The 26,737-nt window shown below is 37.5% G+C and overlaps 1 protein-coding gene across 1 annotated transcript in view; it reads left to right on the top strand.

Annotated features, from left to right (window-relative positions):
- vps50 (VPS50 EARP/GARPII complex subunit) overlaps positions 1-17,252 on the top strand; it is a 148,568-nt gene extending 131,316 nt beyond the window's left edge. Inside the window, exons 23-28 of the mRNA XM_088325993.1 lie at positions 1,351-1,517; positions 1,651-1,747; positions 6,766-6,924; positions 12,366-12,487; positions 15,140-15,329; positions 15,957-17,252. Of these exons, the coding sequence (XP_088182119.1) occupies positions 1,351-1,517; positions 1,651-1,747; positions 6,766-6,924; positions 12,366-12,487; positions 15,140-15,329; positions 15,957-16,076 (855 nt within the window). The 3' untranslated portion in view covers positions 16,077-17,252. The remainder of the gene's footprint in view (positions 1-1,350; positions 1,518-1,650; positions 1,748-6,765; positions 6,925-12,365; positions 12,488-15,139; positions 15,330-15,956) is intronic.
- The last annotated feature ends 9,485 nt before the right edge of the window (positions 17,253-26,737 follow it).

The raw sequence follows: 26,737 nt of genomic DNA, 5'->3' as shown, positions 1-26,737 counted from the left end.
TAACTTGAAATTGGTGACAAAAGGTTGTTTTTTCGTGTGTTTTCAAAATCTGCTGGCCATGCCCCAATTTCTTTCCATATTCTGATAAATTTCCTTATATTTTCAAATAACATTATTATCCCTCTCCCGGATTATGACTACCATTAGAGTATCAGTCTGGGTTGTTTTACTGACTGTTAGGGGTTTCAGTCTCCTATTTAATGTTATTCATGACTTTGTGCAGAATGTATCCAAAGAGGAATTTTGTTTTCTCAGCGTTTTTCTCTTCAACATTTCTTTATTCTCTGATTTCACCTTTCTACATTTACATTTTGCATCGTTAACACTTTTGTCAAACAGGTCATGTAAGAGCCTTTTGTCTCTGCTCACATAAATATTGTACCATACAGAGGGTATGCACCCCCCACCCTTCCACTTTAAAATTTGTAAAATAATTCATTTAATGTTTTGTTTCTATAACACTAGAAAACTGTGTCAAAATGAAACGTGCTGGAATATGATTTTGATGAGAATGAAATAATTCTTGTTCCACTGGCAGATCCTTTTTCTTGATTTTTTTTTTCTCATTTTACCATATTCCCAATATACAGGTTTCATGCTGGTGCTTGAAATGCTTGAATTTTAATATTGTGTTTTCAAGGAATGAAAATTGCTTGAATTCAGGGGCAAGTGCGTAAAACGCTAAAAATTGTTGCCATGTCTCTCGGCAGTCTGACATGATAGAGCGCGCATGAATTGGAGAAAAACGAACAAGTATGATTAAATACGATGCTGACATCCCCGCTCCGGTGGTTTTGCTTTGCCATTGCCATTTCTTCCTCCCTCTAGTTAACGGCAGCTGGCATTAGTTTTATGGCATTGTCCTATGAAGTGTCATCGCCCCCTAAAGGACAGGCGCATGCTACACCTAAACAGAGCCCTATGAAATGTGTATTACGTCTCCATGATGGACATGTATGATTGGCCAGGTAAGGCAGAGAACTTCCTGCAACTGACATTTGTCCCAAAAATATAGACAATGATAATATTCACATCCACAACTAAATTGGTGATTTACTCTAGATCTAAAAGTCATGTCTTGATCAATGCACACGCAAGATTGAAAATAAATCAATTGTGAATTGCAAAGGGTCCTGGGCAATTTGGGAAATTAGCTTTAAAAGTCCTTAAAAAGTGCTTGAATTTGGTCATGATTCATTTGATCACACATCATGGTACATTGTCGCCATAGAAAAAGAGAAGAGTCTAAAATGGAGATGAATCAAATTTAGAATGCAAAGCAATCCTTTGTCAGTTTCCTGTAATCAGTTTGAAATCGCAAGATCATGAATGTCAACGTGTGTTTTTCAGGAGGGTGTCATCGAAGGCAACAGTGGCAGCAGTGGCAGCAGTGTGCAGGTTCCCCCGGTGGAGAGGAAGGAGAAGGTGCCGAGCCCTCACCTCAGCCACATGGTGGTCCTCACCGACAGCGCCACTCTTTATGGCCTGGCGCAGAGAGTGGTCGCCACCGAGTCCCTGTGAGCTTTGACATGCCTTGTTTTACATTTCTAGTCTCACTGATCAAATGGAGGTTTTTGAGGGGCCCATATTGCTCTGGCCCTGAAGCCATGAATCCCTTTTCTGCCAATGATCGATGTCTTCCTCCCTCAGTGTGTTTTTGGCTGAGCAGTTTGAGTGGCTTCAACCCCATTTGGACGCCATAATGCCGTCTGCCAAGAAGCCCTTCCTGCAGCACTTCTATTCCCAGGTAGAGCCTGCCTGCGTGTAGCCTAATCGCTCTCTTTTGGCAGTTTTAGCAATAATCCAAACGGAAAATGCATATCGTCATAGGTACCCATTCAAATCCCTGTCGCTTATGGGACAAATGGTTGCTATATTAAAGAGAACCAAAACTGTGTGTTGACCTTTCTATTAATCATATATATATATATATATATATATATATATATACACAACTTTAAATATGTACATTTTAATGTTTTTCATGTATAAGTTCAGTTATGTTGTCTTTTGATCCCTTCCTATACAAGGTACAACAATGATTTTTTTTTTTCATAAATTTATTGATTGATTTTTTTTTTTTCCTGTATCTGGAACTTTATATATATATATATATATATATATATATATATATATATATATGTATATATATGTATATATATATATTTATGCCCTGCAATTGGCTGGCAACCAGTCCAGGGTGTCCCCTGCCCGATGATTGCTGGGATGGGCTCCAGCATCCCCGCGACCCTACTGAGGATAAGCGGTACAGCTGATGAGATGAGATGAGATGAGGTGTGTGTATATGTATGTATATATATATATATATATATATATATATGTGTGTGTATATATATATATATATATATATATGTGTGTGTATATATATATATATATATATGTGTGTGTATATATATATATATATATATATGTGTGTGTATATATATATATATATATATGTGTGTGTATATATATATATATATATATATATGTGTGTATATATATATATATATATATATATATGTGTGTATATATATATATATATATATGTGTGTGTATATATATATATATATATATATATGTGTGTATATATATATATATATATGTGTGTATATATATATATATGTGTGTATATATATATATATATATATATATGTGTGTATATATATATATATGTGTGTATATATATATATATGTGTGTATATATATATATATATGTGTGTATATATATATATATATATGTGTGTGTATATATATGTGTGTATATATGTGTGTATATATATATATGTGTGTATATACACAATGTGTGTGTGTATGTGTATATATATATAATATATATATGTGTGTGTGTGTGTGTGTATATGCAGGGATCAGAATTTTCCGCGGATCCGCGGATTTCCGCTGTTTTTGAACCCCAAAGGTCATTCCCGTAAATCGTCTAAATTCGATGAGAAAATATTTTGGGGGGTTGAGGTATGATACGTGACTGTTTCGTCACCCCAAGTTAGCATTTAGACCATTGGTCGATAGGTTCGCTGATAACCAATCAGCGGAGCTTTTGTTCAGAGCATTGGCTTTCTCAAACATGGCGCTCCTTCCGGTCTTTTCAAACGGTGAAATGAGTGTTTGAAAAAGTAAATATGAAAATACTAAGAAAAGAAGACGAGGCTTTTGTCTCCGAGATTGATAAAGGAATCAAGAATAAATTTAAGTGGTCATGGCTGGAGAAGACTGTCACAGTAAACGTTAAAATCGGCGCAAAGATCGAGGAAGTTACAGAAACTTTGAGCCAGTTCGTCGCAAAGTGTGATGTTCCAGGGAAAGCAAAGTGTCTATACTGTGTCGATCTGATCAATTATGGTACGCGAGGTTGTGTGGCACTGATCGATCATGCTAAAATGAACAAGCACAAAGCAAAAATAGCTTGCCGGCGATCAAATTATGCACTCGGATCCGCATTTAAAATCGGCTGTGAAACTAACAGTAACACCACCGGTTCAACATTATTGGCCGTTCCTAATCCTTCCACTTCAAATACTAGCAGCAGTCAACCACTGGTTCCCCTGTGTGACAGAAAATCCCAATCTGAGGCATTTATAAATCTATTTATTTATGAAATGATTTTAGCTTTTGTGTTTATACAATATTTAGAACAGGATAAACTAAATTTAAAATTTGTTATAAACATGATTAAAATAAATTATTTTGTATCATCATGATCATGTTCAATATTACAAATGCTTTTAATGTCAATATATTATTATTTTTTAAATTTATATATATATATATATATATATATATATATATATATATAATGCATGGTTTCTGTTTTGTTGGATTTACCCGTAATTCATTCTAGTGCAATTTTCACATAGCAAATAAGATAAATACACACATATATATACACACAGGGCCCCTGGACCCTGGCTATTTCAGCTGAAAATGAAAATCTCCATTCTGGTGTGTGTGTGTGTGTGTGTGTGTGTGTGTGTGTGTGTGTGTGTGTGTGTGTGTGTGTGTGTGTGTGTGTGTGTGTGTGTGTGTGTGTGTGTGTGTGTGTGTGTGTGTGTGTGTGTGTGTGTGTGTGTGTGTGTGTGTGTGTGTGTGTGTGTGTGTGTGTGTGTGTGTGTGGAACTTTGGCTTTCAGTAGTTTTTTTAATTTTTTATTTTGTATCTGGCAGTTGCAAACCATGAAGTATTCTCAGGGTACTGTCTTTTTTTCTTTTTTATTTTCACCAAGACTGCCTTTTGCCTTTTAGCAGCTACTTTCCCAGAAAGCAATTTCAGCTCTCAACGCTTTGGCCAACTTTTGTGCCAAGAAAATCTTCTGTCACTCAAAAATCAAGCGGCCTTTTTACCCTGCTCCCTTTCTATCCTAGGGAAGTTGACATTCAGACGATATGTGTTAAAACCAGGATTAAATGTCATGTTATCACCATGTTCTATTCACTATGTTCTCTTCTATTGACCATTTGCATGAAGAGATAATGCCTTTTGTTGCTTTTTGCGATTGAATTTAGGTCTCCTACTAACATAGCCTTTTTAAGAAAAATAATAAATGCATAAATCAATGACAACTATCAATAGAATACAATCGACTAGAATTGTCTTTATTATCATTGATAACGTAGTGTACATTGTTTACTTTACAGCTAGATTAGGCTGTCACAACCCTAAACAAACGCACAAAACTGACAACGTATCTTGCGACCAATTTGCACTCATTTCTCTTTTTGTTGTTGCTAAATGAAACTGGGAAAAACTAAACTTATGCTCGAAACTGTGAGAGCAAAAAATGTATATACACACAGACACACCTTGTGGTTTTTTTTTTATTTGCTGCTTCTAAATATTTTTTCACCCATTTTCTTTGCATTATTGTTACCATGCACGTTTCATCATTGCATTATAATTATAACCTAGACCGGTTTTCTTAGCACTACGTTATTATTTTTTTATGCTTATTCATCCTTATAGTATATTTCTTCTATTCAAAGTCTTTATATGATATGTTTTACACTAGAGTGCCATGTGTAATCCATTTCATATAATGTTTCACGACGCTGATATCAATGACAATAAAGACTATTCTAATTCTAATTATGTGTTACACTCCAGGATAAACATGTAATAAAAACAAATAAGATGCAAAAAATGTTAGGATATGTACGCAACATTAACAGGATCAAGCTCATATCCTGTCCAAGTTGTAAATGCATTAGAAAAATGTAAAATACGTAGTGCAATGCCCTAAGCAAAAAACCTCTGGAAGTTTACCAGTCGAAACTATATATCCTATAAATTATATTATATATATATGTATATATATATATATATAAACATTAATAATATTTTAAATAAAATATTGTTGAAAGCAATAATACTAATTAAAATTTACTAATTAAAAAACTATATGAAATTAATTACTGTAATAATGAAAAATATATAGTATTGAACTACATAATAGACATGTAATTAAACAATGTGGTATATGTATTAAAATATAAAAACAAAAAACATTAATAATGATTAAAAATTATGAAATAAATAAAATTATATTTATAAAAATAATCTAATAATTAAAATGATTTTTGAAATACAAGTACAGTGATAAATAAATATATCAATACACAATTGAAAAATAATAATTAATAAACAACATTAAATATTTGAATATTTTGGTATGGAAAATGAATAATTACTAATTACTATAATAACGGAAAATATAAAGTATTTAACTAAATATTAAACAAACATGTAGTTAAACAATTAAGGATACGTATAAAAAATACAGTAAATAAAATCATACTCAAAAAATTGTCAGCAGATTTTCCAAATGCATCTTACAATAAATACAGTGATAAAAAAAATAATATATAATATACACTATTGAGCACAAAAAAAATTAACACCTAATAGATATTTGAATATTTTAAGATTAAAAGTAAATACAGGAATTATTAGAAAAGACACATAATTGAACCCAATGATAAACACATACATAAATCAAAACACATAAAAATAATGAATACAATACAAATAAAATCTAAAAACGAAAAGTAATATCTAACATTATTTTATTTTAAAACTTAACTACAAAAATGTAATTTAAAAAATATTATAAAAGCAATATAGCTCAGCTTTAGCAAAGTTTTCTAAACGACTAGTTTTTAAAATACATCGAACAGATTTTTCTTTGTCATTGATATCAATGTGATGAAACATTATGTGCAATGAGATTAGATATGGCACACCGGGGGTATTAATTTTTGATATCATGCTTAGAAACTGGACGTAGTTATAATAATATTGCAACAAAGTAGGGCATTAGAGGCGCATGAGGCTCATTGCCGCTCTCTAGTGGCTGCCTGGCACTCTTTCAAAAATGTTTGATAATGGAAAATGATATGGGTTATTTTAGAAGGACAAACATGACACAAACATCATTTCCAATGAATATAGTCGTACACAGTATATATTTTTCAGTACGCGTTGACTTTCTCATTCGGCTTTTATAAAGTTTGTAATTTTTTGCAGCTCAAAGAATATGCTTCTGTTAATATTTGGTCCAATATGACTCTTGTCAACCTCCGCATTAGTGTAATGAAAAGTAGTGCAATAACGTTTAGAGGCAACGAAAATTATCAAGTAAACCGAAAGATAGGTATTATCCGTTTTGCACTCTTGTTTCGGGAAAGCCTTTAAGAAAATACAATCATTAGAGCAATAGAGGCTGATAATGAAATATGTTGGGCTTTTTTCCAGACGGTGTCGACTGCTGGCGAGTTGCGCAAGCCAATTTACTGGCTGGTTGCAGCCAAAGCCATCGACTACGAGCAGATGTTGCTCCTCATGTCCGGCGTTAAATGGGACATCAAGGAGATCATGTCACAACATAACGTATACGTCGACGTTCTCCTCCAGGTAAGTCGACATCTCATATCCGTCTCGTTCCTGTTATCTCCTGCCGTTTGAGCGTTATCGGCCTTATTTTTAAATATGTATGTTTAACTGCCCTTTACCATGGTCACGCTGATATGCATGCATGATCAACTAATTTAGAGGTTCTGGCTTCTCTTTACATGCAAAGTGGCAAGAAATTACTCCGATTCTAGTACCAGAACACTAAAATTCTGTGTCCGAACTCATGTTTGATTGACTTTTATCACAAATATAATTAAAATCAATTAAACTGTTTTTTCATTATTTCTGTCCTGCCTTCATGATCAAATTCCTCACCTCATGTCAGTTTAATAATTAGTGATTATTTTAATGATTAAAATCTCTAAAATATGTTGTTTTCCAGTGTGAACTGTCGTTAGGTTTTGGCCCTTTCCCCACTGTGACATGGGTTTGATTGCCGTTGCATACCAATTTTTATAATTTTGATCAACATTTTCCAACAGATCACTCTTTGCACTAATATATACTGTAAGTGAATACATTTGGAATTTATACACGAATACATTTGGTAGCTCTTATTGTATTTAAAATTCCATGCGCTTTATAGTCCAGTACTACTTTTATATTAAAAATATATCACAAAAGACTATTTATTTGGGGGGTGCACCATGAAGTGTGAATTAAAGTATTTCTTTCACATAAAACATGCACATTTGCTGTTGTACACTCTGACTTGGGTCTATTTAGTGATTCTTTTTCAGCATTTTTCTGTCACACTACAAACATCTAGAAAATAAGACTTGAAATTGCAATAGTTGAGCCGAGCCAAATGCCAAAAGGTCTTGCTGACTGAGAAAATACTTTATTTCTCAACTTATGCTGATTGGATTTGTTGTCAAAGAGTTAAGACGCTGCAGATTAGGATTACACTTTTGTCGCAGTTTTGTTTTAATTTTTGTGCACTCAAAAGCCTGCATTCGCTTGTAGAAGTATTTGCTTATACAGTGGAACCTCGGTTCTCGACCATAATTCGTTCCATTTCTTTGTACGAAAACCGATTTGTACGATCACCGAAGTCGTTTTTTCCCATTAAAAGTAATGTAAAATTGTTTTAATCCGTTCCAACACCCTAAATGTTTACCACGAAAGTAAACATGAAGCTAACCCAGGCTAATTGTACGAAAGATTACGCTCACATGAACGTGTAAAAATAAAAAAATCCGGTCGTTTACACGTCATTTAGCACCCGGGTCTCCACAACAAGTTGTGAGTAGTTAAAGGATAAAGAAAATAATTATGAGTAGGATTTCTTACCTTGGCGGTTGTCTGCAGAAGCCATGCTGTATTCCTGAAAGAAGGGAAACTCGCACACCTTCTTCATATTTTGCTATTATTTCTTTCTTAAATGCAATATTTGTAGGCACTACTCCTCTTTTTTCACTTGTAGCAACTTTGCTGCTTGCACCAACCTTCTTCCGAGGCATAATTAGGAGTTAAAACACTCCCTTCACCGCTTTTGAAAAACGAAAGCAGAGAAGGAGTGCGCGTTGCCGTGACAACAGTTCTTCACGAGGGGTGGGGGCAATCTACACCCGTACGCCGTTCAGCATCGCCCCTAGCGTACCGGCGATCGAACTCCGATGTTTTGAACGAAAATCGGAGCAAGAATTTCTCGAGATTTTGGGTCAAGAACCGATTTGTTCAAACTGAGAGGCGTTCGAAAACCGAGGTTCCACTCTATGTTTGCGGATATATTTTGGGGGGTAAATAACAAAAATGTAATCAACAGTAGCACTCAGGTGGAATGTATGAAGTAAACTTCTCAAAGCTATTGGGCATTAGAAAGTATGGATGCCCAAACTGTGGCCTGGGGTGCCATTTAGGTTTTTTTTGTGCGTGGCACTAAAAAAACAAGGCCCGTAATCCCGAATACAGTACTGAATCCATTGGATTTTTTTCCTCATAATGGCTGGAATATATAACTTTAAAAATACAAATTTTGCTGTCTACTCTAAGTAATATTAAAAGTCAACATCCCCTGATCTGAAAGCTCCATGAGGGCAGGGAAAAGCATGAAGAAACCTTGAGAAGGCAGCACGCTTGAGTTAATCCCCCTTCCAGGATGACTGGGCCAAAATGGATGTTGCTAGGGCATCAAGAGACAATACACAGACATGACATATATGTCATAAGAGAATGTCCATTTGACAGCTTCATGCTCCAAAATCTTGACCAATGCAACAGGTTTTAAATCAGGTCCAAGTGCTCCAAATGCATACACCAGCTTGGCTCGTCCTTCTCCCTCATGAGTATGAGGTCAACATAATTCGTAACCTATAGAATCTAAGTGTGCCTTAAGCATCAATTCAAACACTTCCACTGAGGTTACAGATTGTGTCTCAGAGGGCAGAGCATTACCTAGCACCGGGGCATGAACGAAAAAGGTAGATTTCTTCTTGGCTCTTGAAATCATTAGAAACATAGGGGGCAATTCAATCTTAAGGATAAGATTGGGCATGTCCATGCAAAAGTGTGTATGTAATTAACAGCAACTTAAAACCACTTGACAGGGATTTAGTGCAGGCTAGCTAAAATCAGGAAAATGTGATGAAACTTTTTTGTCTTAGTTTAAAGCCTCGCCGCAACATTTTGTATCAGTTGCAGGCTTTTGATGCTGGACATCAGGGCACCGGAGAGCAGTACATTACAATAATCGAGACGGGAAGTAACAAACGCATGAATTATACTCTCAGCATCAGACTGGGACAGCATGGGGCAGATCTTTGAAAGGTTGTAAAGATGGGGAAAAAAGCTATCCCAATAGTATTCTTAGCATGTAACTGAAACGACTGTTTGGGGTCAAGTGTGACTCCTTCCCTGGGTGACATTTGTCATAGTTCCAAACAGTGTTTGAGAGAAATTCGTGACATTGAGCTGAACCAATGATGAACATTTTCGTTTTTTCTGGGTTAAGACGCCAGACATAAAATGGCATCCGTCTGTTTATCTCTCCGAGGCAGGCCTCCAGATTTCTGTAATTTAACGGAGCGGTTTCCCCCATTGGCTGATACTGTTGAGTAAACTAATATTATGCTTGCGAATAATATCACCTAACAGAAACATATATTAGCTGAACAGAAGGGAGCAAGCACAGAGCCCTCCAGAGAGCCACAGGTAACACTAAAAGGCTCAGTGGTCATATCACCCTATGCCACACAATGCGTCCTATCTATCTAATGGGTAGACTCTAAATCAGTGGTCCCCAACCTGTTTTAAGTTAAGAGCCGATTTTTCTTAGTACAGTTATTAGCGCAAAGGGCACCCACTTTCATATACATTTCTAAAACAACTTATCATGTTATTTCTATATTGTTAGTATGTTATTACCAGGGTAATCATTGGAAATAGGGTTAAATCGAGTCAGTAGAGCACTAAAAACATTAATTTACTAAAATATTTGAAGTGCAATAACACAAGTTTAATATTCTTGACTTGATTCTAAAACAATTTTGCAGAATAAGTATTTCATTTTACTTAATTTCATGTTTGTGCTATTAAATGTGTTTACACAGTACTGTTGACTTTATTTACACTTGACTTTATTTCTATAATTCTGTGCAAATAGAAGTTTTTTGGATTGCCACGTTGATGTGTTACAGATGTGTATATTTTTATATTTATGAGTCTTTATATTGCCAATTGGAGTGCAGCTGTAATCTTGTAACAATGCGAAGATAATGAAGGTAATTCAGAAAATTACAATGACCCAGGTCACGGTTCACGGATCCCTTTAGCACACTGGTGGTAGGGGCACCGCTTCCTGTTGTGTGTCTTGGGCAAGTACAGCCTGGTGGTGCCCATCCCTTTCCAGGACATTTTTTTGGGGGTATTGCTCCCCCACATAAAACAGACCGTACTGGTTTCCATGTTTATCAGAAGCAGGAGAAACTTCCTGATCTGACTCAGATACAGCACCTTCTTCATCTGGCTGCCGTTGTTCTTTCTTGCAAAGCATCATCCCACTTTTCAGAGATGAGTCAGAACTCTGTATTGACGGGCGACATGTACTTGTTAGCTATTTTCAAAACAAGTCTGCGCGCGCCTCATCTGTCCTTAAGGGTCACCACGTTGGCAAGCCCTGATCTAAACCACGAGAGGACAGTTCCTGAGAGAGCAGCCGATCTAGTGAAATTTTGCGGTCCGCAGTGTCAAAGGCAGCAAAGAGTTCCAGAAGCAGAAATAGTGATGAAACGCCCCAGTCCATGGTCAGGAGAAATATCATTGCATGATTTTCCTTTTGCATGAGCTGCAGATTCATTTTTGTGCAAGACAGCAAGCTGCTAAATATGTACCCGATGCACGCTCGTCATGCATTTTGCATTCAAATGAGGGGGCGGGGTCTTATCGAAAGGTCAGGAACACATACCAGCCTAAAAGGCCTTCGATTATCTATTTATGAACGCAAACTCCAAGTGAGAAGTATTCTTTGTTGTAAAAGCTCCGTCTCCTGCTAACTAAATTCCCTCTCTTTTAGTTCCCTAGTTCAATGGCCGTCCGCGGGATTAACTCCTCCCGGTGTCAAAACGGTCCACTCGATGGACCGACACGGTGCATGTACCTTACCCCATCGTGCGCTAATAAGCCACTCCGACAACTTGTCAGATACGCGGAAAGTGTGCATATTTATTTTGTTCCTCCATACTGCACGCTGGGAGTTATTTTATGCACGCATTGAGGTTTATCAGCGGCGCTCAACAATGACATTGATTTGCATATAAAGTGGCAACGAGAAGCCGGAACCTCCAAATGGCTTCATTGAGAAAATGCTGGAGTGCCAAAACCGATTGTGAGGCTCTTTAACAGCCAATAAGGTTTCAGATCACAAATTAAATACGCTTGTGAGTGCCAGCTAGCGCTTCCGCTATGCTATTGTTAGCTCGGGTTCCTGTCTGATAATGTTGTGCCGTAGCCTAAATGGAGAATAAACTGTCGGGCACAGAATCATTATCTAGCTCAAGACACGCTTTTTTTAAAAGGGAGAAAAAAAATGGCTATCAACGCCAAAAATCCATTTTAACGCTGTGGTCTTTCAATAAGATTTTTCTTTTTAATTCATAGTATCTCGGCACCAACACTTTCTGAATGATGAATATTTTGTACAATCCCCAAAATAAGTAAAGTGTAATATGCAAGGTGATACAAATTAATTTCAAGACATACTTTTAAGGTGACACTTGACGTTTTCAAATATTAAAAGAAAGAAATGGTCACAGTTCACTTGTCTTAATCGCGGCACAATTTGTTACTTTTCAGATTTTATTTTAGATGTAAGAAATGGAAATGAATGAGATCCTTATTATGGCTGTTTAAGCCCGTGGCTTAAAATCCGGTGTGGTTTGTAGAAAGTTGTTTATTATTTTCCCTTTGAAAATGGATACTGATTTCTGTCCCTTCCACGAAAGGAGTTTGAGATGTTCAACAGTCGGCTGGGGGACATCTCCATGCACGTCCGCATCCCGATTCCCGTTTCCAACGTCCTTTGGGAACACTGCATCCGGTTGGCCAACAGGACTCTGGTGGAAGGGTGAGGAGATCGTTTCATTGCTATCGGCAGACATTTTTATCCACCCTGCAAAATGAAAATGGTCACAATATAATGCTAACACACACATATATATATATATATATATATATATATATATATATATATGTAAATATATGTATACATATGATATATACGTGTATCGGGGTCGGTAATCTGTACATATGGCTCAGAGATAAATCTTCTGCTCATTTAAGTTTCATTTATTGCAATGCAATTACAATTGGGCAGAGGAGTCGAGGCTAGTGCACACATAATACTTAACACTCGTGGTACAGATGATTCGGTCCAGTATTTTACAGTTTACAGTCGAGGTTTCAAACCAACAGACCCTGTTTTGGATATACGTCGTTAAATAATCCTTTATATGGAAGCTCGTTAAACAATTAAGGTTCGCTGTTGAGACACTTTATGATGAGAACCCACAGGAAAAACTGTAAACAGCCAGAAATGCCAGCCAATTACACAGAGCAATTTGATTGGATAATCGGTAAAGGTGGGTGGAGCTGTGCACACAAATGCACTACTGTCTGCCCGGCGCCTTCTGCACTGAAGGTAAATACGTCAGTATTCTCGTTTGCAGTGTTGTGTCACATTTTTTCCAAAGAACTCTGCTTGCACCTTGTCTTGAAAGCATTTTTTATGAAAAAGATGAAGATCAAAATGACAAAATATGGTATGGCTCTCATTCAATAAAAGAAAAACACAACATATTTTGTGATTTTTTTTTTTTATTTTATTTTTTTTTTCTCCTTGGGTCAAATAGATTCCCACCCCAATATACATAATACAAAAGTACTACAAATAAAAATTTGCTGTTGTTTTGGTGCCTTATCCCACCAAAACTGTATTTTCATGGCCCTCATGGACAACATTCAAATAACTAGCTACATTTTTCATGGACAACATTCAAATAACTGGCTACATTTTTCTGGGTCAAGAAAAATCTAGCTATTATGTATATAATATCAAAATTGTTTTTATCGCATTGAATCTTTTTTTTATTTCCATTTGGACTTAACTGTAAGATTAAGTTGTCATTTTATCGTCTTTATATATTGTCTTGTCATTGGTATCATTGTGATATAGACAAAGCATGTCATATAAAGATTTAAAAGGAAAAAAATGAGATAAAATACTGCCAGGATAGATGGGCAAAATCAAGATTTTGATAATGGCATAGCTGCTACTACAAACTCCCAACATACATCATGTGTGCAGGTCTAAAAAAACAGTAAAGGACCAACAACTGCTCCCATATATGACAGAGGAAGGCGGCGTTGACATCTTTTTAACATCCTCGCAGCTCAAATCCGAGAATCCTCCCACGCGTGGACAGGCGCTATATATACCTTGAGCCCACACCAGACTCACTTTGCAATTTGTTGGATTAGCTGCGCGCAATAGAGCCAGCCGTCGGTTTTGTCTCCGTGACACCAGACGCTTCCCTTGCTGATGCATTTTTGCACCTAGCCGCATCCTTGTGCATGTGAGGTGGCCTCGTTACATCGGAAGTGTGAAGAAACTGTCTCGTGTTGTCTTTTATTGCAGTGACAGGCAAACACTGAGCCCCGGCGCCGTACCCAGTCGGGTACCAAGCAGCACGCAAAGAAAAAATAAGTTCCCTATTTAATACCCCTCAGACCGAATTTAAAATGGTAAAGTGAGCTGGTAGTTTGAATTCAAATCGGTGTTTCGCGTAAGGCGCGCACTGTCATATTGAAAATAACGTTAAAATGTTATTAAAAGGCATTGAATTCATGCTACGATTGGCTCTCCATGTAACTACAGCATATATTAAGTCATTCCACATTTTACTTGAGCCATATGTCCCCGACCCATGATCTACATGCAATATAGGTTACAACCGAATGTCCGGTTGACAGCTTCCCGTTCCAAAACCTTGACCGATTGCTACCCCGCCGCTTTTTCCACATTCAAAGAACCAATTCAAATCATTCCGAGTGCAATTTTGGCCAACGTCGCTTCGTGATGAGCGTCAGCTGTGAGTTCAATTTGGCCCGCGGTGCTTCAGTCGCCAAAGGTGGGGTTTGCGATTCCACGCCAGAATAGGAAAGCGGCAGCGCCGTGCTGTCTGGGGCCATGAGATCATCGTTTGAATTATTTTCGGGAGCGTAGTAGCAGTGGATGGGAAAAACAATCCAGGGAGTCATCAACACAGCCCAGAAGATCATCGGCTGCTCTCTACCCAGTCTGGGTTGCGATACTGTAGCAGAGCTGTCAACATTATAAAAGACGCTTCCCACCCTGGCCTCTTCCTCTTTAGCCTGTTCTCTCTGGTAGGCGCTACTGTTCCTTAAATTCTATTGCTGCTGAATGTTATTGCACTAATTTGAGCAAATATATTCCTTTGGGTTTTTTGTTGCGGCTTAATGTTATTGCACTTTTTATTGCAGTATTATTGCGATCAACTATTCTATTTCATTTAACTTTAATGTAAATCATCTTCCTTTTATCTTATGTGCCTCTTTAAAGTCTTTATGACATGTTTTACCCTGGAGTGCCATGTATAATCTGGTGGCATACAACGTTTCACAACATCAATGACGTCAAATAAACTTCCCTTTAAAATCCTCTTTTGTTGCCTTGAATTCCTTTTCTTTGTGTTTTCAGCTACGCCAACGTGAAGAAATGCAGCAACGAAGGGCGAGCCTTGATGCAGTTGGACTTCCAACAGTTCCTGATGAAGTTGGAGAAGATGAGCGATCTGAGGCCCGTCCCCGATAAGGAGTTTGTGGAAACCTACATCAAGGCCTACTACCTGACGGAGAACGATATGGAGCACTTTATCAAGAATCATAGGGTGAGTCCAGCGCTTGGATAAATTTTCAACTGCCAAACGAATTCTGGATGCTTTGATGAACAGTTCTTTGCTAAAGGACAATAGCTCAATCCGAGCTGTGCGCTACCCAGGATGTTTAGTGTTTTCTCAATAATTGCTATATTGATATATTGGAAATCAGTCAAGTAATTCAAATGATCCACTAGCCATTTTCAGAACCTATGCTTGAGTTTTTTATACATTTTATGTTACTTTGATTTACTTATGTCTGTTTAATATTTCAAATTTATTTAAATGTAATTTTTATTTATTTTTATGTATCAGTTCAGCAATCAATATTCAAGACTAAAGGAGTAATCCGAATCCTACCGCTACCTTGATGTGAAGCTCTATGATGACTCAGATCCTTATTGGATAGATAGGGTACCTTGCCACTCACATATTCAATCGTCCCAAGAAACAATTCATACTTTTTTTTAAGAATAGGATTAACAATATTGCTCCATTGTCAAAAGACTTGACTTCTCTTTTTGTAATGTTTACAATTAAATGGAAATACATCAAATCTATATTTATACAGAATAGTTTTCACCCGAATAGTCCAATGATCAAAATAAAAAGGCGAATAAGAATCCTGTGTGTTTTCAGGAGTATTCCATGAAGCAGCTAGCAAACCTGGTGAACGTCTGCCTGGGCTCCCACATCAACAAGAAAGCCAGACAGAAACTTCTGGCCGCTATCGACGACATCGACCGACCTAAAAGATAGACTTTGTTCCGCTAAATTTGAAAAACGGTGACCATCTTCTAAATCGCCTGACATTTACCCAAAATGCTTTGTATCATGGATGGACTCACTGTATTTTATCTTTTTTTTTTTTTTTTTTTTACATATGACTGCCGTATTTTTTTTCAGTTAGCTTTAAGGCTAGCTTAACTATAAGAAGCAAAAATAACGGAATTAAATCTAAAAATGGCTCGCATATCTATTTTTTATCTTTTTCACTCCAGTTGTTAAGAATTCAATGCTTGTGCCTGAATTTTCTTTTAATTAGCGTTTGAAGTCCCACAAAAGTAGCCGGCGGTTTTACTCTAGATCACTGCTTCTCCACTGGTTCGACTTCGGGACCCCCAATTCCATTCCAAAATGAATTCATGAAAGGATTGTGCAGTTTAAAGCAGAGTGCGTCGAATATATTGTCCTTTTTCTCAAAAACAAAACAAAATGACCAGCAGAACCAAAACAAGTTCCAATACTGTGTATAATCACAAATAAGCCTATCTCGTATATAAGCCACACTGTAAAAGTGCTTTAGCCCCCCTGTGAGGAAGTTACAAATGTATTTTTTTTTAACCATATAGTGTACCTTCCTAGAACACTTCGATGGCAGACCCTCCCTTTTTATATTTTGCAAATGCTTCCTTTTTGGACTGGACTGTATTTGTCACTGTTTTCCATATTTACTTCCCATTCTCACTACCTTTATTGTGACCCATCATGACGGGCACGAAAAAGAAATAAAATCAACAAAATCACACTAAAACAAGAGGCGGCCTCTTTCAAACAGGTCGATGGACTGAACAGGAAGAAGAGGTGGAGCAGTGCATTATCGCCACCTACTCTTAAGGAGTGTAAATGACCCTTTTTTTTTTCTTTTTAGCGTTATTTAGCTAATGCAAAGCCCCGCTAAGACCCACTGAGAACGGGTCCGTGACCCACCAGTTGAGAACTACTGCTCTAAATTGTAGATAAGCGGCACTTGATCTATTTATGTAGTCTGATTGGAGCATTTCATTCACCCAATCGGGATTTTGAAAATCTGAATGTATTTATTTGTCTCGAGTGTCTTGTACTACGATTGTCGGGATAAGTGTGTAAATCATCAAATAGCATTTGAGCGCTACACAATTGTGCTTGAAACACCACAATAAACACATGAGTGCACACGCGGCGTCGAGTTGTTGAGTGGCCAGTGTTGGTTGCATGACCTTTTACGGAAAACCTTTGTATTGCCAGACGAATTCACCAAAAATCTAGACAGTCACAATGCCCGTTATTCGCTTCTAACCAAACCTAAGACGCTCCTCCTGATGTGTAGATACCGTGACTCGCAAATGTATTAGCTCTTTGGGATTAAGGTCTGGCTATTCTACCCCCTTTTTATTGTTTTTAACCATTCTATTGAATATTTTTCTTTATGTCCTATTGGAAGGTGAACCTGCGCCCCATTCTCAGGTCTCTTGCAGACTCCAACAGATTTCCTGCCAGAAGGGCCCCCAAATTTGTCTGCATCCATCCACACTAACCAGCATCCCAGTCCCTGCTGAAGAAAAGCAACCTCAGCGCATGATGCTGCCACCACCATGTTTGACAGTGGGAAGCGATGTGCAGTGTTACTATTGCGCCAAACGCAACGCTTTGCATTCAGCCCGGAAGTTCTGTCTTGCTCTTATATGACCAAAGCACATTGTTCCACATGTTATCTGTGTCTCCCATGTGGCTTCTTGCTAACTAACGCCAAACAAGCTTTTTTTTTTTTTTTTTTTTTTTTTCTCTCTCCCAGACAGGGCTTTCCCATGTAGAATTGGCTCTCAATATACAAGATTCACACTGGATTTTTTTCTTTGAATGGTATCCTTTGAAAGTGCTTGAATTTGGCCATGAGAAAGGTGTACAAACCCAGTGGTGTGTTTAGCGTGCAGGCTGGTGTGATGCAGCTTGTGCAACATTTGTTTTGCCTGAGCTCAGCCAGCCAGGCAGCAAATGAGCGGCGGCGGTTTCTAAACGTCAATCTGGGCTTCGTTTTCGGACAGGCGCGTCCAATTAGCCGTCTTCATCTGATGGAGCAAAAGGGGGAATTACGGGGGGAATAACCGTGTCGATGGGGTTTGGGTCGGGAAGGGGCGTGTTTGCAGCAGCTTGTTAGCCCCTTCGCTGTTAAAGGTCGGTTGCTCACCTTTACTCGAGTGCCAAAAGGCTGCCGTAAGACAAAAATGCTGCCAGACAACCGAATATGAACGAAAACTTGAATCAGCCAATCGCCAGTGATTGGGCACAAAGCTGATTTCGATTCTTGAATGAAAATTGCTTCCGGTTGCTCTTTAAAGCTTCTAAGGCAGAGCAATGACTTTCTTATTCCTCCCCCTTGTGTGGATGTTTGCATGCTAAGACAAATGTTTAGGTGCATTCAGTTAAATCAGTTTTTTTCATCCTTGTGATTTTGAGAAAAAATATGGTTATTTCACACAGTAGTTTGAGAATTTTCAAAATCTTAGTACCACAGTGGAAGGATGGATCTATCTGTTCAGTATCGATAGATACATATCACTCTATTTCTATCAAAGGTTCGAAAGTGACGGAGCAAGAGAAAAATAGTAATCAATAGATAGATAGATCAATTTGATCTATTCTATTTATCAGTCTATTCAATATTGAATCTATACCTATCTATCTATGTACTTACCAACCAACCTACTGTACCTCCCTAGCCCTCACTCTCCACTCTCTCTCTTTCACTCTGTTTTACTCCCACACACACACACACACTGTCTGTCTTTCTCTCTAACTGTCGCTCTTAATTTCTCTCCTTCTCCAGCTCATTTAGACTCACTTACTCTCCCTCTCTATCTCAATTTCTCTTCGCTCTCTCTCCTTTTTTTCCTCCTCTCAGTCGCTCTCTCTCTCTCTCTCTCTCTCCCTCACTCTCCCTCTTTATGTCTCTCTTCCACTCTAACTCTCTCTCTGTCTCTGGGTTCTACTCTTTCTCTGACTCGCTCTCATTCCATCTCTCCCTCTGTCACTCCCCTCTCTCACTTTTTCACATTCTCTCTCTCTTGCTTTTATTCTCAATCTCACTCCCTCCCTCTCCTCTCTCTCTTTCCGACACTCTCATTCACACTCCGCCTCAGTCTCTTATTCTTGATCTCCCTCACCCTCTCCCTCTTTTTCACCCTCTCCTTCTCTTACTCGCTTACACTCTCCCTCTCATGCGCACTCTCACACTATCTCGCAGCACGTTATTTCAGTCTTGAGGACGATTCGACTGTGGTGCTGCAGTTTATAGACGAGTGTGCCTTCTACACCCATGAATCTGCTCAAATCCTCAGCTTTATTTGGCAAAGCAACCACGAGGCAACGTCAAAGTCCCTCTCCCCAGCCAATTGACAGGAAGACTTTTTTTTGTCTTGTGCTGCTCGGCGGCTGCCTGACAAGGATGCAACCGAGCCTGAAATTGCATATTTGACGCTGTGCAAATTGTCCCTATCAAAGAAGAATTAAGCGTGGCCCCCTCCCGCACTACCACGACTGAGAATCGGGGTCTCCAATTTGGACACCTTACAAAAAGAACATTTGCGTGCATATGAAGAAAAAACGAGTCGATAAATATCAAGTGACCCAATTCGTAGGGATAGTGTGTATTATTTAACCACGAGATGTCGCTGGTGCAACCGAAAATGAGTGCTTAAAACACAAGGAAGAATACAATCTACGCAGACTCCAAGTGACCCAATCATAGTTTTTTTGGGGAGTTTTTTCGCCCGACCTTTTTGAGGTTTTCGGGTACCCGTAGCAGCAAGATGGCCGACAATCCTGTCACCTCCCTCTAGGTTAAGCTCATGTTAGGTCGGGAAATTTCCATTTAATTGACACGAAGTATTTAAAGCAAGTTTATATTAATGTTCATGTATATTTGCATATTATTTAAATCAATATTGTTTTATTTCAATAAATAAATCTTTCCACCTCTAGGAAGCGCTAAATACATATCGTATTTTCCGCACTATAAGGCGCTCCGGGTTTTAGGGCGCACCCCGAAAAAATAGTTTTTGGTCCTATTTTTGACATTCATAAGACGCACCGGATTATAAGGCGCTACAATGGGAACGTCAACAAAACAGTCAGATAGTTCAGTCAAACTTATTACCCCCTTAACATTCCCAAAACTTGCAAAGAGAACACGTGCGGATGCGGTGTCCGTACGATGTCACTCAAATGCATCGTTCCATCATTCGGAAGGTTAAAGTCTTGGGATTCAAGAAATGCCAACCATTCCTTATTTTCTTTTTCGCTCGCAACTTTACTGTGCATATGACAATAAACACTTGGTATTGAGTTTAATTTAAAAATAGACACTCCATTCCATCCATTATCTGCACCGCTTATCACAGAAACATCGAGTTCAGTCTGAAACAAGATACAGGGATAATATAAAACCCGGAGTAGCTCACCAAAGTCGTTGTGTTCATAATAATGTGCAGCCAATGTCCTTTTATATCCGTGAGTGTAGTAAATCCAGGAGAACAAAATATTTAAAAATACAGAATAGTCAAAAATGCTCTCTATGCCGTCAACCCAACGTGCTATACACATTCATCTTTTTCGGCCAATTGCAGGCTTTGTTTTGCCGTTTAAGCCAATGCCAGCCTTTAAATGATAAAAAGGATCCGCCTCTTGACCGCCGAATAACTTTAGCCAATAGTGATCGATTCAACTGATGATTGACACATCTTTTTCGGCCAATTGCAGGCTTTGTTTTACCGTTTAAGCCAATGCCAGCCTGTAAATGATAAAAAGGATCCGCCCCTTGACCTCCGAATAACTTTAGCCAATAGTGATCGATTCAAATGATGACTGACACATTGGTTAGCCAATGAAACGCCGGTAAATAAATCCCAGCATACACCGCGTACTACTTGGCGTTCGGGGGAAAATCTAGTCGGCGGCTGCAAGTTAGTTGGAAGACTGCAAATTAATGTTGATCCATAAATAAGGCGCACTGTATTATAAGGCGCATGGTCAGCTTTTGAAAAAAAATAAAGGCTTTAAGGTGCACCTTATAGTGCGGAAAATACGGTACTGATTTTTTTTTTTTTTTTTGGGAAAACGTGTGAAACCATTTTATATTCTAGTATGAAGTTAATATACTTTGATAATAAATTAACGAATTTTAAATCTGTTTTCAAATGTTCCTATATACTTTTATCTTTTTCAAACAGAAAAAAAATATTACAAAAGGCAAGAGAATCTTTTCATAAAAATTAATCATATTTTAGTACATTTTTATTTGAAATATCTTCCTTTGTTAGCTAAATGACAGTCTTAAGATACAGCATTGAATTTGACAATTTATTTGATTTATTTTCATTACTTTTGAATAACTCGTTTATTTTTTTAAATTTCCGAAAAATAAAAAATTTTAAATGAACACATTTTTTTACTCAATTCAACTAAATAAATGTATAAATAGTAAAGTAAGAAAATACTCTATGATTAAAATGAGTATTGAAATACACTAAATTAAGAAAATACAAGCAAAACGATGTGTCTATTTAGTGAACATTTTGTTTATCCTCCGTAAAGATTTATTCACGCAATTAAACTTGATTCACATTATAAAAATATACCTGATAAGATGCAAACATTTCTCATCCTCTGTGAAGTCACCAACTTATTCAATTTTAGTTTATACTTAAAATTATGTATAAATATGTGGTAAAAGGGAAATATATATTTTAACTGTACATATTTTTTTATCCTCTGTGATCTAAACTCAATTAAGCTTTGTTCACCTGATGCAAATACAGTCAATGGAGAAAACTCAAAATGAGCAAAACATTGTGTCGCATATTTTCTCTACCTTCTGTAAAGAGCCATTCACTCAATAGTATTTGAGATACAAGCTCTTATATCAAGGCGTTGTTAGGAAAACAGCTCGCGATGAAATATAGCCCCTTTAAATCATGTCCTCAAATAGTCTCCCCCCCATTTTTTGACATTAAAATCACAATGAATTACATCACTCAGTGGCGCTTTTACAAAACGTTTTATTAGACTTAGGTTTTTTTTTTTTAAAACATGACTTTTGCAATGTTGTCAAAGCTGAGAGAGAAGGAATAAACCACAGGAGGAAAAAAGAAAAACACACATGTTGTACAGAAATATTCATGGAAAATGTTATCAAAGTTAGTGTGGAATTAAGTTCGAATGGAAGATTCGAAGCGCAAACTGCAGTTAAAATCCGTGTCGGCGTTGAATCCAAACTTTAACGCTGAGAGAAGTCTGCGGTTGAACTTCAGCTGATTGTTCCCATTCCAATTCAGGGTTCAATCTATTTGGCGATGCATATTTTATGTGTTTAAGAGTTACTGACTCGATTCCCCTTGATGCGCATAGAAATAGGTTTTGAGATACAAGCTCTTATCTCAAAGCGTTGCGTTAGGAAAATAGCCCGCAATGAAAAATAGCCCCTTGAAATCATGTCCTCAGAGAGTCGGCTGTTTTTTGTTTGTTTTTTCACATTTTGTGACATTAAAAATACGATGAAAGACATCACTCAGTGGCGCTTTTACAAAAAAAAACTGTCTTGTGTATATTGTCTTTTTTTTTCTCATTGTTTTGTTGTGCATTTGGAAAAAAAAATCCACAAATTGTAGGCTGAAATTCGACTCTGAAAACAATATGAGTAAAAGTAATCAAAGGGAAGCGTTTCATGCCGCTTGTCTTGGCAGAATTGTTTCCCATTGATTGTCGCTATCTTCTTGCCAACCGGCAACAAATTTTTTTTTTTTGCAATTTCCCCCCCAACCCCCCAAAAAGGAAACATCCTCTCTTGATTTTGGGTGTTTGGAATCAACAAGACTTTGCAGCCTGCTAACATTTGGTTTTGACGTCAAACCCAAAACTTTTATTGGCTCAGATTTAACATACGAGTTCGACTCGTTCAAATCCTTTGATTTATTCCAACTGTAAGAAATATAAATATCTTATATTTACATTAAATATATCAATATTTAAATGACTCGATATTTGCAAAACTATTATATTTTTGGATATTTTACATTAATTCTACATTTTTTAATGAATTGTAATATACGTTTTTTGATGTGACTTTATATGATTTTGATTCTGAATATATTTTGATTTAATTTTCTTGAAGTACCAGGAAGGAAATGCGAGCGCATTGAGAATACAAATTCAGAGTTAAAAATACATTTCAACATAATGATTACCGTATTTTCCGCACTATAAGGCGCACCTAAAAGCCTTTATTTTTTTCAAAAGCTGACCATGCGCCTTATAATACAGTGCGCCTTATTTATGGATCAACATTAAGTCTCTTGCCTTTTGTAATATTTTTTTCCTGTTTGAAAAAGATAAAAGTATATAGGAACATTTGAAAACAGATTTAAAATTCGTTAATTTATTATCAAAGTATATTAACTTCATACTAGAATATAAAATGGTTTCACACGTTTTCCAAAAAAAAAAAAAAAAAAAAAAAATCAGTACCGTATTTTCCGCACTATAAGGTGCACCTTAAAGCCTTTATTTTTTTTCAAAAGCTGACCATGCGCCTTATAATACAGTGCGCCTTATTTATGGATCAACATTAATTTGCAGTCTTCCAACTAACTTGCAGCCGCCGACTAGATTTTCCCCAGAACGCCAAGTAGTCCGCGGTGTATGCTGGGATTTTTTTTACCGGCGTTTCATTGGCTAACCAATGTGTCAATCATCAGTTGAATCGATCACTATTGGCTAAAGTTATTCGGAGGTCAAGGGGCGGATCCTTTTTATCATTTACAGGCTGGCATTGGCTTAAACGGCAAAACAAAGCCTGCAATTGGCCGAAAAAGATGAATGTGTATAGCACGTGGTCCATGGTGGTGACGGCATACAGAAAGCATTTTTTTACTTTTCTGTATTTGTAAATATTTTATTCTCCTGGATTTACTACTCTCACGGATATAAGAGGACATTGGCTGCACATTATTATGAACACAACGACTTCGGTGAGCTACTCTGGGTTTTATATTATCCCAGTATCTTGTTTCAGACTGAACTCGATGTTTCTGTGATAAGCGGTGCAGATAATGGATGGAATGGAGTGTCTATTTTTAAATTAAACTCAATTCCAAGTGTTTATTGTCATATGCACAGTAAAGTTGCGAACGAAAAAGAAAATAGAAACTAAGGAATGGTTGGCATTTCTTGAATCCCAAGACTTTAACCTTCCGAATGATGGAACGATGCATTTGAGTGACATCGTACGGACACCGCATCCGCACGTGTCTACGACACGTATTTGCTTCTTTGCAAGCTTTGGGAATGTTAAGGGGGTAATAAGTTTGACTAAACTATCTGACTGTTTTGTTGACGTTCCCATTGTAGCGCCTTATAATCCGGTGCATCTTATATATGTCAAATATAGGACCAAAAACTATTTTTTTGGGGTGCGCCCTATAACCCGGTGCGCCTTATAGTGCGGAAAATACGGTACAATTTTCAACATAGTTATGGCAACATGTTTGCTACTTCATGCTGCATCAACTTACATTTTATGCTTTTGCATATTGAAACAAAGTATGAATCGATTTGTATTTTTAGCACATTCGTTTGGTTATTTTTGAGCTGAAAGGACGCCGCCAACTCACCAAATCCTAGGGATGGTATGTGGCCACAAATGAAAAAAAATGACTTTGCAGTTTCATGTTACAAAACAAATCACGAAGGAGAAGGTTAGGACTTAAAATGGAGGCTCAGTCTACAGAACAAAAACAATAGGACTTTCAAAATTTCCCATAGCAATTGGGAGAGTTGGGGCTGGGCTGTAAGCATCTACCCGCTAGCCTCTACCTGTTAGCATGTAGAATAAATTGTTGGCACGTCGCTGTTAGCACAGACTCATTAGCACATACTTGTTAGCATATATCACTTAGCATGACCTGTTAGTCCCTGTCAACACATAGCCGTTAGCACAACCCGTTAGCATCTTCTCGTTAGCATGTATCCGTTAATATTCATCATTAGCATCTGCTTGTAGCCGTTAGCTTGATTCGTTAGCATGTAGCGGTTAGCATGCAGTCATTAACATGTAGTGGTTCGCATGATTCGTTAGCATGAAGCCATGAGCATGATTTGTTAGCAGGTAGCCGTTATCATGAATTGTTAGCATGTAGCCTTAAGCATGACTTGTTAGCATGTAGCTGTTAGCATGATTCGATAGCAGGCAGCTGTTAGTATGTAGTCATTAGCATGACTTTTTAGCATGTAGTCATTATCATGTAGCTGTTGGCATTATTCGTTAGCATGCAGCCAATGGCATCTCCTGGTTAGCATCCAACCTGTGCTTACAGCACTGTTGGCAGTGCGTTGTCCCTTGCTGTTCCAGCCCAAACTCATTATTCTGAGTTTGTTTCTTTTTTTTTTGCCTAAATGTTGCCGACATTTTTTGCATTGCCTCCCTTTTGGTCAAGTTAGTCTCTTCAGACTGTAAAAAGTTGTTTACTGTTTTTGGCCCTCGGATCAAATTAGGGGTCAAGTCTTCCAACTTGAAACTGCTCCTTTTCATTTTGAAGTCAAAACCAAACGGGTTGAAACACATTTACGCCCAAAACAAAGAAAATTGAATTTAAAAAAAAAATACATTAAAAAAGAATAAAAAGGATTTTCCGCTTCCCGTAACAAGTCACAGTTCTTCCCGTCCTGTCGAACATATGGCCCGGGGGTCAGATTTGGCCCCCCGAAGGATTTCGTCTGGTTCGCCATGCGTTTCTCTCCAAAAGGTCAGGGATGTCAAAGTGATTTGAGCTCAGGGGCCACATGGGAAAAGGACCCTCCCCACGGGGGCCGCGCTACTCCATTGGACAGCCAACCAAATAAATACTAAAGACAAAAATGTTTTTGTATTTTCAGGTTGTTTTTTTTTTTTGATGCACCTTAAGGTATGTATTGTGTCATTTATTTACTCATGTGTTTTGTGGTGTATCATTTCTATATTGTGTACTTTCACATTGTCTTATTTACAAAGTCATGTATTTAGCCTAGCGCTAATCGGTAACCAAAAGGTAGCTTGAGCTTTGCTGAGCTTTGGTAAAATCCAACATGATCATTAATGTTCCTGAAACCTAAGATAAGGCATGAAAATAGGTCAGGTGTTGAGAAGGTTGCGAAGCATATCTGTTCCAATACGCTGCACAACAAGACAAAATATTGAGCTCTGTGTGTTTCACTGATCCGGTTGGCTATGAGCTAATTTGGGTTAGAATTTGAGTCGTGGGTGGCATTGGTATCTTAAATTGGAGCTAGTGTCAAGGTTTTGGTTTTCCAACAAAAACGTCATCCAGGATCATGAATTGCCTTGAGTAAGATTTGAATCTGGAATCCTAGAATTTAAATACTGGTGTGTTCCCATTTGAGCTACAAATGCTAATAGAAACTCTAGGACAAACCTCTTATTCTAAGACCCTAGTTCCGACCAAAAGCATGTCTACAGGGAGTGCAGAATTATTAGGCAAATGAGTATTTTGACCACATCATCCTCTTTATGCATGTTGTCTTACTCCAAGCTGTATAGGCTCGAAAGCCTACTACCAATTAAGCATATCAGGTGATATGCATCTCTGTAATGAGAAGGGGTGTGGTCTAAT

The sequence above is a fragment of the Urocampus carinirostris genome, chromosome 2 (genome assembly GCF_059441175.1).
Source record: "Urocampus carinirostris isolate Australia breed hairy pipefish chromosome 2, RoL_Ucar_1.0, whole genome shotgun sequence".
Lineage (NCBI taxonomy): Eukaryota > Metazoa > Chordata > Actinopteri > Syngnathiformes > Syngnathidae > Urocampus > Urocampus carinirostris.
This window is presented reverse-complemented; position numbering and strand designations above follow the sequence as displayed.